The sequence below is a fragment of the Penicillium atrosanguineum genome, assembly GCF_028827265.1.
Source record: "Penicillium atrosanguineum strain IBT 20685 chromosome Unknown utg000003l_segment0_segment0, whole genome shotgun sequence".
Classification (NCBI taxonomy): Eukaryota; Fungi; Ascomycota; class Eurotiomycetes; order Eurotiales; family Aspergillaceae; genus Penicillium; species Penicillium atrosanguineum.
Genome location: NW_026623135.1, coordinates 2023410 through 2039676, shown reverse-complemented (window position 1 = coordinate 2039676; position 16267 = coordinate 2023410). Strand labels below are relative to the sequence as shown.

General features: G+C 49.6%; 6 protein-coding genes across 6 annotated transcripts; 4 read left to right on the top strand and 2 right to left on the bottom strand.

The window, feature by feature from the left end:
- Window positions 1–772: 772 nt before the first annotated feature.
- Window positions 773–1588, top strand: N7443_004187 (pre-mRNA-splicing factor ISY1; the record flags this gene model as incomplete). Its single annotated transcript, XM_056884243.1, has 1 exon — window positions 773–1588. One exon carries the CDS (start codon window positions 773–775, stop codon window positions 1586–1588), a length of 816 nt encoding a protein of 271 aa, XP_056742521.1.
- Window positions 1589–1785: 197 nt separating this feature from the next.
- N7443_004186 (putative GTPase MTG1) lies at window positions 1786–2848 on the bottom strand (the record flags this gene model as incomplete). Its single annotated transcript, XM_056884242.1, has 2 exons — window positions 1786–2523; window positions 2585–2848. 2 exons carry the CDS (start codon window positions 2846–2848, stop codon window positions 1786–1788), a joined length of 1002 nt encoding a protein of 333 aa, XP_056742520.1.
- A 311-nt stretch (window positions 2849–3159) lies between these two features.
- On the top strand, window positions 3160–5385 carry N7443_004185 (uncharacterized protein; the record flags this gene model as incomplete). The annotated part of the gene is made up of 4 exons (XM_056884241.1): window positions 3160–3608; window positions 3662–3755; window positions 3803–4746; window positions 4797–5385. The coding sequence occupies 4 exons, from the start codon at window positions 3160–3162 to the stop codon at window positions 5383–5385; spliced, it is 2076 nt and encodes a 691-aa protein (XP_056742519.1).
- A 769-nt stretch (window positions 5386–6154) lies between these two features.
- N7443_004184 (phosphatidylinositol 3-kinase VPS34) lies at window positions 6155–8900 on the bottom strand (the record flags this gene model as incomplete). Its single annotated transcript, XM_056884240.1, has 2 exons — window positions 6155–8792; window positions 8842–8900. The coding sequence occupies 2 exons, from the start codon at window positions 8898–8900 to the stop codon at window positions 6155–6157; spliced, it is 2697 nt and encodes an 898-aa protein (XP_056742518.1).
- Window positions 8901–9345: 445 nt separating this feature from the next.
- N7443_004183 (uncharacterized protein) lies at window positions 9346–9954 on the top strand (the record flags this gene model as incomplete). Its single annotated transcript, XM_056884239.1, has 1 exon — window positions 9346–9954. The coding sequence occupies one exon, from the start codon at window positions 9346–9348 to the stop codon at window positions 9952–9954; it is 609 nt and encodes a 202-aa protein (XP_056742517.1).
- Window positions 9955–11434: 1480 nt separating this feature from the next.
- Window positions 11435–15720, top strand: N7443_004182 (Pfs, NACHT and Ankyrin domain protein; the record flags this gene model as incomplete). Its single annotated transcript, XM_056884238.1, has 2 exons — window positions 11435–12488; window positions 12548–15720. 2 exons carry the CDS (start codon window positions 11435–11437, stop codon window positions 15718–15720), a joined length of 4227 nt encoding a protein of 1408 aa, XP_056742516.1.
- Window positions 15721–16267: the final 547 nt, after the last annotated feature.

The window sequence follows — 16267 nt, the reverse complement described above, 5'->3', positions numbered from 1 at the left end:
CAGCCTGCGCGCGAGTCCTCTTTCAGGGGTTTCGATATCATGACTTTCCCAAGATGACAGCACATAGGGTAGAGGAAGCTGTTGTAGTGCTACTGATTTCACATTTTCAATTGTTTCTGTCAAGTGTTTTGCCTGTGCAATGTTGTCCATGTTCTTTGCTCTGTGTGGTAGCTTGACAACAGGATTTAGTCCCTAGTCATGCGAGATCAGCGCGGAGGCATCTATTCTGGACTTAGTCAAAACTCCGAAAATGACAAAAGCTCCTAGGCTCAGGCTTTTCAATTCTCTATGCCGTTAGAGGTCCAATCGAGAAAAGCCTGCCCAATAAAGTTGGCGATGAGTGAATTTTGTATATTCATTTTTGTGTTTTTCTCATCTCTTTGGGTAAGTCGAAAAGCCCGAGGAAGTATGAGGTGGGGCCGGACGTTGATAAAGAAGGGGGTGATATTTAAGGCCGAGAGTTGATGATAATGAAAGGAGAAAAAAAAATACACGGGCCTCCTATTCCAGTAGATGGGATCAGATTCGTCAAAAGCAACGAAAGAAAATGTGCAGTAGTTTCCAGCGTGGATCAGTCCATGCTAATGGCTGCGGCTGAGAGCACGTGATACCCGCGCGGCACGCGGCAGTTTGCCGCCCAACCTCATCCGCAGCTGTCAAGCTTCAGATTCCCTCTCCGGATTCCTCCCACGACCCTCATTACTACATCTGGGTCGCAGGCCGTGCCAAACTCCAACCATGGTAAGTCATTCCTCCTCATCCACGCGACCTCATGGACCCGGTTTGCAAATCTTCCGTGAACAAATTTGCTAACGGGCCCCTCCACGATGAACAGGCTCGCAACAGCGAAAAGGCGCAGTCCATGCTGTTCCGCTTCCGGGCGCAACAAGCAGCGGACATGGGCATCATTGACCTCGGACGCACACGACGACCCAAGGCCATCACAAGCGTCGACTCCGTCCCGACATGCGAGCGCTGGCGCGGCCAGGTTCTTAAAGAAGTTTCCCGCAAAGTGTCACGCATTCAAGAGCTCACCTTGAGCGATTATCAAATTCGCGACTTGAACGACGAGATCAATAAGCTCATGCGCGAAAAATGGGCGTGGGAAATGCAAATCCGGAATCTAGGCGGTCCGAACTACATGCGTGGGTCCGGTCGGGTCTACGACGACGAAGGCCGTGAGATTCCGGGCGGAGGAAAGGGTTATCGGTACTTTGGTCGTGCCAGAGAGTTACCTGGTGTCAAGGAGATGTTTGAGGCCGCGGCGCGCAAGGCCAGAGGTCCTACCGAGGAGGAGGGTGCTGGGGCTGGTAGGGGTGGTGAGATCGCGACGAGGAAAGTCGATGCCAATTACTTTGGATACGGTCTCGATGAGGAGGATGGAACACTCCTCGCCTACGAAAAGTCCAAGGAGAAAGAAGCTGTCGAACATCTGCGTGAGCAGAAGGAGGATGACGCTGAGGATGGCTGGGAGTCTTTACCAGGCGATGCGGGTGACGGCGTGGAATGGCGGCTTCCTACACTAGAAGAGGTGCAAGAGGAACTCGTGGATCGACGACGCAGACGTCTGCTAGACAAGATCTCTTAAAGGTTGCATGTCGAGGTGTTCCCTGTTTCTTCTCTTTATGTCTCGGCGTTACGGATTTTTCTGCGCAATATTCACACATTTTGAGCATTGTCTAATTCCATTCCAGTGATACATCGACTTGGTCGTTCAAAAGATACACTTCAATTATATCCAAAAGATTCGTTCCATAGTATGTACAGTAAATTAGCCACGGGCTATTAATCCCGATTCTTTCTCGACACCCTTTCGGCCCTCAGTGCCTGGGTCATGCTAATGCGTTCAACCTGCAAAGGATCGTCCCGACGTCGTTGTTCTTCCTCCAGATCATCCAGCATAAACCGGCCGACCTCTCCCTGTCGCCATTTTGATATGAGATGTAAAGCGGCGCCATCTATGTTGGGCACTCCGCCCTTTCCGAGCAGGCCGGTATACTGCGCAAACCTCTCGAGCAGCGGCATGACCTCATTTGTAGGCTCGGACCAACGCTGATACGCCTGCGTATCATGCAAGTTGATCTTATACAATAGGTAGTCGACGAGAGTAACAGGCGATATGACAGCGTCCTTGACACAACCGCAAAGTGCCAGCTTGAGCATGTTCTCAGCATCTGGTACATATGGCATGAAGACACCCGGTGTATCAAGCACATAGACATGCGAGCCGCTCTCCCGCTCGATGATCTTCACCGGCGTTCCAATCTTCCTTGTAATGCCCGGCTGGCCTCCAGTCTTCAGGGCTTTTGCTTTGCCCACTCCATAATTCCGCAGATGATTGATTAATGTTGACTTCCCAACATTGGGCATGCCAACGACCATGACACGACACCCAACGAGCTTATCAGGAGCTTCGGCATCGTTTCGAAGGTGTTTAACGATCTGGGTGACGTCTGCGCGAGAGGACGAGCTGACGAAGAATGTGGCACTTTTGGGATCGAAAGTTCGGAGCTTCTTCTCTGCCTGAAACATAAAGTGTTAGTTTGCTGCTTGCATTATTCGAGTTTCATGCAATGCGACTCACTAGCTTTTGTGCAGGTGATTGCGGAGTGCTGCTGAGGTCTCGTTTAGTATAGACGATCAGTCGCCTTTTATTGCCCAAAGCTTCTTCGAACATGGGGTTGATTGAAGTAACAGGTGCCCGAGAGTCACGACATTCGACGACGTAGTCAATTGAGGAGAGCATGTTCTTCATCTTGGTCAAACCAGCTCGATGATGACCGAGGAAGTAGGACCTTGGGATGGCTCCATAGTGCGGAAACGTGCCGCGTGGGATGAACTGTGCCATATTGAGGTTTGTGATATTGATCAGCCAAGTAAAAAGGCATTCATTTTCGACATGCCTGGTTGAGTCGTAGAAACAGTCTTGATTCTCTAACATAAAATTGCCGCTCATGACAAGGCGGAGAGAAAGGCGGTGTGACTATATGATATGACGCAGATCGGCATGATTGCGCCCTAATCCCGTGTACTCTCCAACCATCTTCATTTGCTGTTTCCAATTTAACTTTCTCTCTGGTTGCTTCTCCAATTCGAAAATCCGTCGAGAAATGCAACACATCACTCTCTACATTAGGGTTTAAAGCCTTCAACATCGCAATGTCTCTAATATCAGCTTTTCGACCGCCATCCACCCGCATCTCTTCAATCAGGCGCAGGTCGCGACCCCGCCGGAGGAGGAAGACGACCAGAAATGAGCATGAACTTGATTCCGAAGGAAACTATCATGACCCAGATGCTCATTCTATCATCACACCGTCAAAGCACACGCCGAGACCCTTCAGAGTTCTACGGGGTTCGGTGGCGGCTGGTGGCCCTCTACGCCCATTTCGCCTTGTGAAGCAGGATATTACCAACCTTCGCCGGCGATATGTGTCTGACTGGACTGTCTTTAATCAGTTAATTTTTGCCAGTGCAGTCTACCTCTTCTTTACGAATCTTCTGCCCGGTATCACCTTCGCCAGTGACTTGTATGTCCTGACAGGTAAGAGCTGGGGCACGATTGAGGTCGTCTTGAGCACCGGGCTCAATGGAATTATCTTCTCACTGTGAGTACCTTGTTTTAATTATGTTACACGTTGTGTCATTAATGAGTCAACAGATTCTCGATCCAGCCCCTCACCATTCTTGGCGTAACAGGGCCTTTCTCTGTCTTGGCAGAGAATATCTACTCGCTTTGCACGGAAGTATTCCAGGTATCATATAGGTCCCACTCTAATCATGCTTCTAAAAAGTCTGACAGGAATCATTGCAGATTCCCTTTTTGCCATTCATGGCCTGGTCCTTGATCCATTCTGCGTGGTTACACTATCTTCTTGCCATTATCAACGCTCACGATTGGACAATGCGCTATGTGACAACATTCGCAACGGAGATCTTTTCTCTACTCAACAGTATCATTTATTTCCACAAGGCTATCCAAGAGCTCGAGCGAGCCCATGAAAGTCTTTCCTTCGCTGCCTTTCTCTACGCCGTGATTGGTGCTGTAGGTACCATGCTCCTTGCTATCTTTCTTTCGACGGCAGAGAACTGGAAACCCTTGTTCCACCGGTATATCCGGTTAGGTCTCACGGAATACGCTGCCGCAATTTCCATCATTATTTTCATTGGTCTGCCATACATTGGTGAGCTGGCTACTCTGGATAAGATGACGCTTCCCGTGAGCACATCCTTCCGGCCTACATCTCCAGACCGAACTATCTTCTTCGTGGAATTCTGGAAACTGCCCGTATCATGGATCTTTGCTGCAATTATCCCGGGCTTGATAATCACTATGCTGTTCTTTTTCGACCACGAGGTAAGCTCAATCATTTGCACGATTGATCGATACGGTACACGCAAACCTGGTGGTTTTGCCTGGGACATCGTCTTGCTCGGGACAACCACAGCTTTGTGCGGCATCCTTGGTATCCCACCATCAAATGGCCTTCTCCCACAAGCTCCCTTGCACTCCGAATCATTGATGCACACGGAGAAAGAAGAGCAAAGCGTCATCGTCGACGGCGAAGAAAAGATAGAGACGCGTGATGTGCGGCGAGTCTACGAACAGCGCTGGTCATCATTCCTTCATGCCGGAGCCATCCTTCTATTCGTCAGTCCGCCGTTCATGAAAGTGCTCGGTTTGACTCCGACAAGCGTTCTTGCGGGACTGTTCATGTTTATGGGTGAACAGAGTCTATCAGTCAAGTAAGTCTATACTGCCACCGGCCTAGACTATGCACTAATCTCACTTCTAGCCCAATACTATACCGCACTTTCTACCTCCTCACTCCACCCTCAGAGCTCCCGCCGCTACCACAAGCCCTACACAAGCCAAGCGAGACGCCTAACATTACCGACACACCCTCCCGCAACCCATCATACCTCCCAATTCACCTTTACACCATCCTCCAGATCGTCATAACAGTGATCATCTTCATTGTCACCTTGACACGCGGCGCCCCCGCCTTCCCGGTCCTTATCATCGCCCTCGTCCCATTCCGCCTCTTAGTTATGAAACGCTGGTGGCCCCGAGAAGTCCTCCGCTTCGTTGATGCATGGGCCTGTCGCGAGGGTACACCCGAAGATGATGAGGATGCAGCGAAGACCCAGGGTCAAGACGCGCTCGACAGTGAGCAAGTTGCAGTTGGAATTTTGGACGCAGATTCATCGAGTGCGGCTGTTCAATCGACTTCGGTTTCGAAGGAACCCCGTGAGTCGCAGGCTGACCTTGCGGATCAAAGAATATGGGGTACGAGTCATGAGGATATGAATAATGAGTGGGTGGAGCTTCAGGGGCGTGGGGATGAGGAGTTAGGCAGTGATAACAGGTATAAGGGATCTTGATCTTCCTACTGTGATCTTGATGCTCTTGTTAGGTTTATCTAAGGCTATCGAGCAGAAATATAGACCGACCACAAGGATGTGAAGTCAATACTAGCTTGTCTCTAGAATTTCAATGTGTGCAAAGAAAGATATAGGCTCACAGCTTAAGAATGCAGGTAAGGTAGTCCGGATCCTTCAAAGTTCAGGCATCGTAACATCTCAAATGGGAGTAAATAACATCTTCCAAGATTAAGGACACGCCCATCCCCAGTCCTCCTATAAGTTCCCCTCCCCTTCCTATTAATCTTCTCTTCTCGTTTTTTCCCGGCCGCGCACCCGCCCCCAGAGCCGTCGACTTCAGAGACTGCGTAGCTCACGGTCGACTGTAAAGCCAACACTTCCCAACGCGACAGAAGGTAGCTCTAAGGGTGACCGAACACACGCATCGTAGGCGCGCTCGATGATAGGAAAAGGCCTTGGATGACGGCTTCGGCCACCATTACCATGGGATCGAGCATTGACGGAGCCGCCTTTTCAAATACTGGCCTCTTACCTCCCCTCTCATTCCCTCTCTCCCTGTGCACAACGTCGGTGATGGTTTACCTTGTGTTTGTGTGTATTACTTGAAGGTTCATATCTCATCAAGGCGTGCTACTGAACGAACCAGAACTGAGATAGAAGAAATCATTTGCAGCAGCGCAGCCGGGTATCCTGAGTCTGTACATCATGCGCCGTCTATAAATCCAACATCTAAAGCCTTTCCAATCATAGAAATCACAATGAAAATGAATCACGCCCTCCACCCCTGCACGAACTCATGTAACCGATCAATAACAACACCGAATATAGCATTGACGCTGTCCCCAATAAGCTGCTCGAAATGCCGAATTGCCTCCTCTTCAGACATCTCCAGATGGAACCGTTCCTTGACCTTCAACACCGCCTTGTCAGGCTCGACGCGGATGTCCGGGATATTGGCATCGACCATTAGACTGAACAAGTTCAAAATGAGGTTTGCGGATTTGCGTAGGGTGGTGTATGCAGTGTAGCAGTATTCCTTGAATTGGAGATAATGAGGTGAGGTTGTGCCGCCCATTCCCTCGACCATTTCTTTGCAGAGTTTCATCATCGGGGCGAAGGGCTTCGGATCACGGCCTAATATGAAACCGAAGTCGGCGTGGAAGAAGTGGCCGTCTGGTGCTAGGAGAAGGTTTTCTAGATGGCGGTCGCCGACACCGAGGAGGTAGGTGATTACGCAGTAGCCTGCACAGGACTTGATGTATGTATCCATTGTTTCTTTGCGGACGCCGAGGGGTTCATTTTCGTCTGGGTTGTTTTCTTTTAGATAGGCGAGGATGGACCGGTATTTGGCGGATGCGGCAGAGAGGGAGGTTGAGGGGATGAATTGGACGGCACCGGCGGTGGAGCTTGTGGCGAGGATTCGGTATGGTGTCAGTTTCAAGTCCAGGTTCTCTTTTTGGAGAAGTCGATCCATTAGGATGATGATCTGGATGACGAGCTGATCCTGGCGAAGATCGTCGCCTACTTTGAATAGAAGTGGGTAACGCAGGCCGTCGGTGGTTTTGAAGGTGATTTGCAGCGGAGATAATGTCGATTTAAAGACATTGGATTCGTCGGGGTAGCATCCAGTTATCTGGACGTCTGGATCCAAAGGTAAAGGTAGCGGTGGGTCAATGTGGATGAGTTCGTTCTTCGGGTCACGAAGAGACTTCTTCAGCTTCTCAATTTTCACGGGCCTAGTTTCTCGGGAGAATCGAATGTCCTTGGCAATCTTCGAGAGTACGGCAATCAATTCACCTTGACGTAGAAGGATCTTTCGATGTTCTGTGTTGACCTTCTCCAACTCGGTCATGAAATAATATTCGACTCGAGCAAAGAGGCGTCGTTGATTTGACAGTGTGCCGGGGCCCGCGTCATCACACTCTACCATGAGGTACCAATGCATGTAGTTGCCGAGCTTGAAGTTGTTGGCGGCGCGCGAAATCAGGAAATTGGCAAGTGAAGAGTCGTGAGCAGCTTCATCCGCATCGTCTCCAGCATGCTCCTCATATTTAAGAGCTTGAACTAATTGCAAAAGATAAAGAAGAAGCTCTTCATCATCGGCCTTGCGCAGCCTGGCTACGGCATAGGATCGCACCGCCGGGTTGTCGAACGTCGGCCCAAGAAGTTCTAAGGCATCATCGACATCGATCTCAGTCCACTTGGGCAGGATCTCAACTGCTTGCCGAGATTCTCCCTCGTCGCGCCAGTTGACCGATTTGACGAATTTGGTGAGTGCTCTCTTCTCTCGTGTCAAAAAGTATCTGAATCTCCAGACAATATCCTTCTCCTCAGCAGTGAGATCCTGGGTCGGCTCGTATGACAAGATAACGTTCAGCTCATCCCGATTCTTGGGGTTGGGTCTGAGATCGCGATCCATGAACCCAGTGCGGTGACTGCGAATCAAACGGCGATGCTTGTCTTCACTCGGGTTTCCAGACTGTCCAACCTCTGCGTCGTAGATTCTAACAACCCCGGCACCATCACCGCCTTCAATTCCAGGGCCAAAGCGGACCTCTGGGACCGGTTTTAATGCCGAGTTTGTATTGGTTGGTACGCTCTGAGAATAAGACGAGATAGGCGGAGGGGCATACTGATGATCAGCCCAAACGATGGGATGGTCGAAACGAGGGAAATCCACGTAAAGGACAAAGTTCTCATCATCTAGCTCCTCGTCAGAACTGTCGTCTTCATTTGCACCAGTCTTCTGCTTCAATGTCTTCAGATGAATAGCTCGTTTGCGGGCAGCCTCCTCAGCCTGCATTTTCAGCTTCTCAAGCTGACGGAAGACCATTTGATCCATCCAGTCAATTCGAGTGATCTCGCCTATCTCATGCTTTTTGATCAGGACTTCAATTCGTTCCAACTCGAGCTCTTCCGACGACGGGGCCAGCACGTCGCGACTGTTCTGTTTCCGCCTCTTCGTAGGGGGCGTAGATGGAGTAGTGGTTGACGAAAAGCCATCCGCAGCTTTATGGCGATGGATCTTGCACTTCTGTCGCCCTATCTTCAACTTGCCCTCGGTATCGAACAGAGGAATGGTGGTTCCGCCAAAAGGTATATCATGACCCTGTGGTCCATCGCCTGCCAGTGGGGATAAATCCCAGACCGTGATCGCAAGCTGAGAGTTGAATGGGGCATCCTTAATGGACATGGGCATGTGCAGCCATTCGTTCCATGCTCGGGCGTTTTTGAAAGCCTTATATGAAGTCTGAAGTGGAACACCGAGGGGCTTCGAGTCCGACCATAACTGCACCGTGACGAATAAATCGGAGCAAGGGTTCTGGGCGGATCCGAGATGTCGTAATTGCGAATTCTTGAGTAATCGCGAGTATGGTATTTGCTTCTGTTTGCCTTCGAGTGAGCCACTGCGGGCCTGTTAGCTGTGTTCTGTCTGGCGGTAGAAGCCCAACCTACACCTTGATGCAGACAGGAAGGTCCACCTGGGTGGAAAGCGCAAAAGTAAATGCCTCCATGCTCGTGGGGCCCTCAACGAAGCAGCGAAGCTCCCCGACGTCGCGCTGAGCTCATGTGGGGATGAGTCAGCTATCTTCACGTGCCTTGCTTGCACAACTATATGGATTCGATCGTCATTAACAACGAAGAGATATGAATCTGAAGCCCATTTTACAAATGCATATGTTACTGTGGATATTCTACCTATCATCTTACTGTGTGTTATCAGTCACCGCCTAGTATGATTGTCCTCGCGCCGTGTGTACATCATGTCTGTCTGCGGAGATTCACGATGCTCCGGGGGTCGGCTTCGATCTAACCCCATCTTACGGGTGAGCGCCTTGTTTCCCTCTTCAAATATTGGATTTTCTCATTGTCAAGGACAGAACAGCCGTGGCTCATTACTATAATGGAAGTGTTGTCGAGATCGCCCATGTTCAGGGAAATTCAGAATACCTTGAGTATATGGCGCGTCTTGTCAGCTCACCAGAGCCACAAGATGAAACTAAGACTCTCCCCCAACACATCGCTCGTTGGCTTCATGTCTCTGATGCATGGTCGCGAAAGTGTGGCCGTTGGCTCCTCAAGAAACTCGGTTACTCGACGAAGGATGGCATTAAGATTATCAGCGATTTGCTCCGAGAGCTCAAGGATTCAACTGAGAGGGAAATACTCCAGTCCCTTGATAGAGTTGCCATCACCATCCCCGACTTATCTTCACTCAGACAAAAAACCATAAACGCCGCGCTCGAGGACTTGGGTTTAAGGACATGGCTAGGCGACAGTCCCTACTACCCTAAACGTCTAGTCGAGACAGACGCTGTTTACGCTGCAAATGGCTACGGGCTTTGCAAAAACTATCGGAATATCTTCGAGTGTACAGACGAGTTTGAGGCCTCATTCGCCTCCCCGGCCGTCTTTCTCGTTTCTTTTTCTCGCCATCTGCTCTATACAGCTATCTCAACCCCTCTTTATGGCGAGGCTTTGGCTATAGTAACCACTGATGAGGCGCAGGTCTTGGATTTTGAGTTCGGCCTGGATCGTCTTTTCCAGGACGATTCCCAGGCACTTTAGGACCGCCTTCGTCAACAATTGTTGGTCCTACCGCGGGAGTCTGAATTCACCGTGACTCATATCTTTCTGGCTGGCGAGAGCGCAACAAATCCTCGATTCTTGGCTGTTTGGAAAGATGCACTCTCAGAACTGTCTCCCATGCTGTCTCAGGATTTGAAAATGACAGTCGCGAATTCTTCTGAGACACTGAATCCTACATTTGCGGCTGCGAGGGGTGCAGCACTTTATTCTCGAAGGCGACAAGAGGTCCAGGCCGACTGCGAGGAACCTCCAGAATGCGAAATAATGAGACAGCAAGGGCAAGCGCGCTCTTTTGGGAAACAGGATCTTTGATAAACTATGATATGAAGCCGATAAGCCATACATTGCTCCCCTGGCTCGGCAGTCTCTAAGACACCCAGGAAGTGCTTCGCACTCCAGGCAACGGATGACGGATGAATACACTCAATTTTGTACTGTATAGCCAATACAATACGGCCACGCTTCCAAGAGGTCTATAGCGGATCCGAGCTAGGTACCCAGCGCGCGACCGTGACTCTCGTAAGTGAAGGCGCGTTGAATAGATCCTAGACTCACAACGCGAAACGACCGGATCGGCTTGTGCTTCAGGTCCATGGTCAGTGCCGACAGCCAACGGAGCATGCCAACAATGACGATGATCATGTTACAGGGAGTGTGTCAAAGTTTAACGCTGCGGTCGTTAGGTCAACGCTGGACCGTGAACCGATCACACTGTGAAAACGTGGAGCTCTGGGCACTCTTGGTGACAGAGTCGTTTTTGCTGAGGCCCGATGTGTCCGCATAATCTACAGTACGTCCCGAAACTGGTGCAACAGCCTACACTCTTCGATTGACTTTCTTACCCCTGCGCCAAGACCTCTAGTCATATACTTCCGGATTACCCTATAAGCTGCATGTGTATTGCTTCGTACGTAAATTACCCAGTAATTTGAGGCATGTATTCGCTTGTTAATTCAATACAGCCGACACCTCCATACCCTCCTGTCCTCTACAACAGCCTTGCTCGGAACAATCAATCACGAGTGGTCCAACTAGCGGTGGCTCCAAACCTAGGATTGTGCTGGAACTATACTTTTCTCTTTACGTTTAGTGTATTGAATTTGTCAGCTCAGGAGGAGCCATCTAACTTAGGAGCCAGGGGCCTGCTAAGTGGGAATCGGGTGTACGTTCCTAATCATTAGAGATGTCCTACTTCTGGACCCCGGCTTGCTATTCTCTTATTATCCAGCTGCATTCTATAGAACTATTAATCAAATCAAGACGTTTCGTTAAGAGCTTTGTCAGGTGTAGCTGAGCCTGAAAACTGAACAGTTCAAATACAAAGAAATGCACTCGTGGTCTGTTTACGTGTTTAAGCGCCAAGAAGTCACCTGATGAATCACAGCCTGTCTCTTGAGAGTCGGAGAACTTCCCCCCGCCACCACCATCCAAGAGCTACACAACGCTTGCTTCTCTAATTATGGCATCAACATCTTGTCATCGTGCCAATATTGGGCTACACACAGACAATGATCATGGCACAATTGCGACCGAATGCCAATTGTCTAAGCGTCGAAAGACTTCGCACCATTACGAATTGCCTGCCCAACGACACGATCAGTACACCATCGCCTGGATCTGTGCGCTACATATAGAAATGGCAGCGGCTCAGATTATGCTAGATGAATTTCATGAATCCCTATCTACACAACCGGACGACAGCAACACCTATGTACTAGGACGTGTGAGGCAACATAACGTTGTTATTGCATGCTTACCAGCACAGCAGTATGGAACAATCAACGCAGCAATAGTCCTGACGAACTTGAAGCGAACTTTTCCAGCAGTCCGTGCGGGTTTGATAGTAGGCATCGGTGGAGGTGTGCCAAACAAGGCTGATGTGCGACTCGGCGATATCGTCGTCGGCACAAGGGTGATGCAGTATGATCTTGGGAAAATCTTGGAAGACGGGAAGTTTCAACGAACAGCAATACCAAGGACTCCCGGGCTGTTGCTCGGAACGGCTGTTTCTGCCCTCCGGACGAAACACGAACTGAGAGTCTGTCGGATTCTATCCATTCTGCACCAGAAGCTAGAAGGACACTCTGAGTATGGTCGCCCAGATTCACCCGATCTTCTCTTCCACGCAACGTATGACCATAGATCCTCCTCAACCTCCAGCTGCGGTAGATGCGACCGTACAAAACTGGTACCACGAGACAGACGGGTATCGAACGATATAACGATTCATTATGGCGCAATCGCTTCAGGGAACCAGGTCATAAAAAACGGAATTACCCGGGACAATGTTGCTCGGGAATTGGATATAATATGTTTTGAGATGGAGGCTGCTGGCCTGATGGATATACTCCCTTGTCTCCCAATTCGGGGTATTTGTGATTACTCTGATTCGCACAAGAGCAAAGAGTGGCAGAGGTACGCCGCAGCAACTGCGGCAGCATATGCAAGAGACCTCATCGGAGAGATCCCTACGGTTGACACAAATGCGAAACCGCATAGAACAGCCGATGCTTGTAAGTCTGCTTACCATTATAGCAAAACATTTGGACAACTACTCATACCTAATGCCCAGATCAATTCTTATCGCAAGAACTTCGGCAGCGCTTATTAGATTCCCTTAGATTCAATCAAATTGACTCTAAAAGATTAACAATCAGGAATCCGCACGACATGACCTGTCAATGGCTCTTCAGCCACATCGACTACGAAGCATGGCTTGATCATGCAAAATTGACGCACCACCATGGCTTTCTGTGGATCAGCGGCAAGCCAGGTGCTGGCAAGTCAACTATGATGAAGGCTGCCTACGTAAATCTGAAGCTCAAAGACGACAATGACTATGCTATCACTGCTTCCTTTTTCTTCAACGCCCAAGGCGAAGGCCTAGAAAAGTCGATCTTAGGGATGTATCGATCCTTGTTGCTTCAGCTGCTAGAAGGATACCCTGACCTTCAGACAGTTTTGAACGATCGTGAGCTTGTTTCTCAGAGTCAAAATGGTTGCCCTCCATTGAATGTTCTCAAGGACCTCTTTTGCAACGCAGTTTCCGCTCTTGGCCAACGCTCATTTACCTGCTTCGTCGATGCTCTTGACGAGTGTGATGAACAGCAAATTGTGGAAATGGTCCAATACTTTGAGGACCTAGCCAAAAAAACTACAGCCCAGAGAATCCAGTTCCGGACATGTTTTTCGAGTCGACATTACCCTTATATCTTTATCCAACAGGGAATTCGCTTAACCTTAGAAGATCAGCCTGGCCATGCAGAAGATATAGCAACATACATTGAGAGTCGCCTCCAAGTTGACGGCCCAGTACCTGTCAAAGAGTTGCGAGCTCAGCTTCTCAATAGAGCTGCTGGTGGTTTTATGTGGGTTGTCTTGGTAGTCGATATTCTTAATATGGAGTCTCGGCGGGGTGGGATGGCTTTAAAGAAGAAACTCGCAGAAATACCAAGTGATTTGAGCGATCTTTTCAGAGATATCCTAAGACGGGACAATGGTGATATGGAAGCTCTCCTGCTTTGTATTCTCTGGATTTTGTGCGCAAAGCGGCCTTTAGAACCGCAGGAGTTCTGTCATGCTCTCTGGGCAGGGTTATCTCCAAGGGGATTAGTCGATGATGATATCCCGGATGTTACCATTCAAGTTCCCAGTCAACACCTCGACAGGGTTAACAGATTTATCATCAGCTCCTCAAAAGGACTTGCTGAGACCACGAACTCTAAGCCTCCTACAGTTCAATTTATACATGAATCTGTTCGGGACTTTCTTGTCAAAGATAAGGGTCTGCATGAGTTATGGCCTGACCTTGGGTTTGACTACGAGAGTCTAAGCCACGAGAAACTCAAACAATGCTGCAAGACATACCTAACTCGTGCTGTTGCGCGCGCATCTATTGGCAACCTCTTATCAAAATCCAAAGACGGGGTGAAATTACCAAAGGAGTACCCATTTCTAGAGTATGCCAATCAGCATATCCTTCATCATGCCAATGCTGCCGCGACAATGTTTCCCCAGGACGAGTTTCTAGATTCTTTTCCTATTTCGAACTGGACTAGCGTTCACAATCTTTTCGAGAGGTGCAACACTCGAAAGTATAGCCCGGGTGTAAACCTATTCTATATCCTCGCAGAAAAAGGATTGTCCGAGCTTATCCGCACGCGGCTTAAGGAGGACCAGGAAATTCATGTCCTTGGGGAGCGATATCATTATCCAATTTTTGCCGCTTTAGCTAACAACAACAAAGGGGCTGTTGCTGCTCTTCTGAACTCAACTTCGAGTATCTATAATGGAGTCGATATTACAGAGGGTCTTACCTACAAGCAAGATCTTAAAGATTACAAGGATCGAACGCCGCTATCTTGGGCGGCCCAGGTTGGCCGAGTAGGTATTGTGAAGCTACTTCTCCAGACAAGAACGACCGTCGATGAAGTGGACAGCGGCGGGCGAACTCCAGTTTCACGGGCCTCAGAGAACGGTCACGAAGAGGTGGTGAGGCTTCTTATCGACATGGGAGCGAACGTCAACGCTAGCGACAAAGATGAATTGACGCCACTTCTGTATTCCTTAAGAAATGGTCACGAGGCGGTAGCGAAGCTTCTTATCGATAAAGGTGCAGACCTCAACGGTAGCGACAAACACGGATGGACACCACTTCGATGGGCTTCAAGAGAAGGTCACGAGGTAGCCGTAAGGCTTCTCATCGACAACGGAGCAAACATCAACGCCAGGAACGAAAATGGATGGACACCACTTCAGTGGGCCTTGAGCAATAACCATGAGGTAGTGGGGAGGCTTCTTATCAGCAAGGGAGCAGACATCAAAGGTATCCAGCAGAGTATATCAGCACTACTCATTAGCGCCTCAGCAGATGGCGACGAGGTAGCTACAAGTTGTCTTATCGATAAGGGAGCAAATGTCAACGCTCCCGACTACACTGGATGGACGCCACTTTTACGGGCCATACAAAAAGGCCATGAGGCAGTGGTGAGGCTTCTCATCGACAAAGGGGCAGATGTTAACACTAGCGATAAAGCTGGGTGGACACCGCTTTTACGGGCCTTACAAAAAGGCCATGAGGCAATGGTCAGGCTTCTCATCGACAAAGGGGCAGATGTTAACACTAGCGATAAAGCTGGGTGGACACCGCTTTTACGGGCCTTACAAAAAGGCCATGAGGCAATGGTCAGGCTTCTCATCGACAAAGGGGCAGATGTCAACGCTAGTAACGAAAATGGATGGACACCACTTATTTGCGCTGCAACACAAGGCCACGAGGCGGTAGCGGAGCTACTTATCGACAGCGGAGCAGACCTCAACACTAGCGATAAAGCTGGGTGGACACCGCTTTTACGGGCCTTACAAAATAGCTATGAGGCGGTGGCAAGGCTTCTCATCGACAAAGGGGCAGATGTCAACGCTAGAAACGAAAATGGATGGACACCACTTATATGCGCTGCAATGCAAGGCCACGAGGCGGTGGTGGGGTTTCTTATCGACGGGGGAGCAGACATCAACGCTTGCGACGAGAAGAGTTGGATGCCACTTCGATGGACCTTGGAAATGGGCCACGAGGCGATAGCAAGGCTTCTTATCGACAGAGGAGCAGACATCAACGCCAGTGACAATGGATGGATGCCACGACGAGCATTACGGATGCGATACGAAGCGGTAGCGAGGCTTCGTATCGACAGGGACGCAGACATCAACAAGAGCGACAAGAATGGAAAGACGCCACTCCAGTAGACCTTATAGGATGAGTATGAGACCGGCGCCAAGCTTTCTCATCGACACAGGAGCGGGACATGGACCCGAGCATCCAAGCCAGCTATCCCCGTTCGCGCAATGCTCGAAGCCTCTCGTGCTCTCGTTGCGACGAATGTGACGTTCTGGCGACAATAGAGGCGATCGAAAGACATGGGAATAGCCTCAGGCGTTGCCATTCACGAGTTTCTGCCTCAGGTGTCTGTTCGCTTGCTTTGAGGATGGTGTATGTACAGTGGTTGGTTGGTTGTGGCGCTACCACCTACACTCATCGATAAACTTTCCGGTCCCTAGGGCAAGATACACTAGTCGATTTGGGAGTTTCTCCGCATAATGTGTTACAAAGCGTTAAATTGAGAAAGATATGGCTGACAAGCTGAGTATTATGATAAGCTCTGTCGGCACAGTAAGCAAGTAATGCAAGTCACTATATGCAACGTCTGGTGCCGACTAAGTCCCCAGGCCGTTAATTGGACATCGGGTGTGGCAGGGGGAAGTGACAGCTCGCCAGATTCTCGATGCACTCACT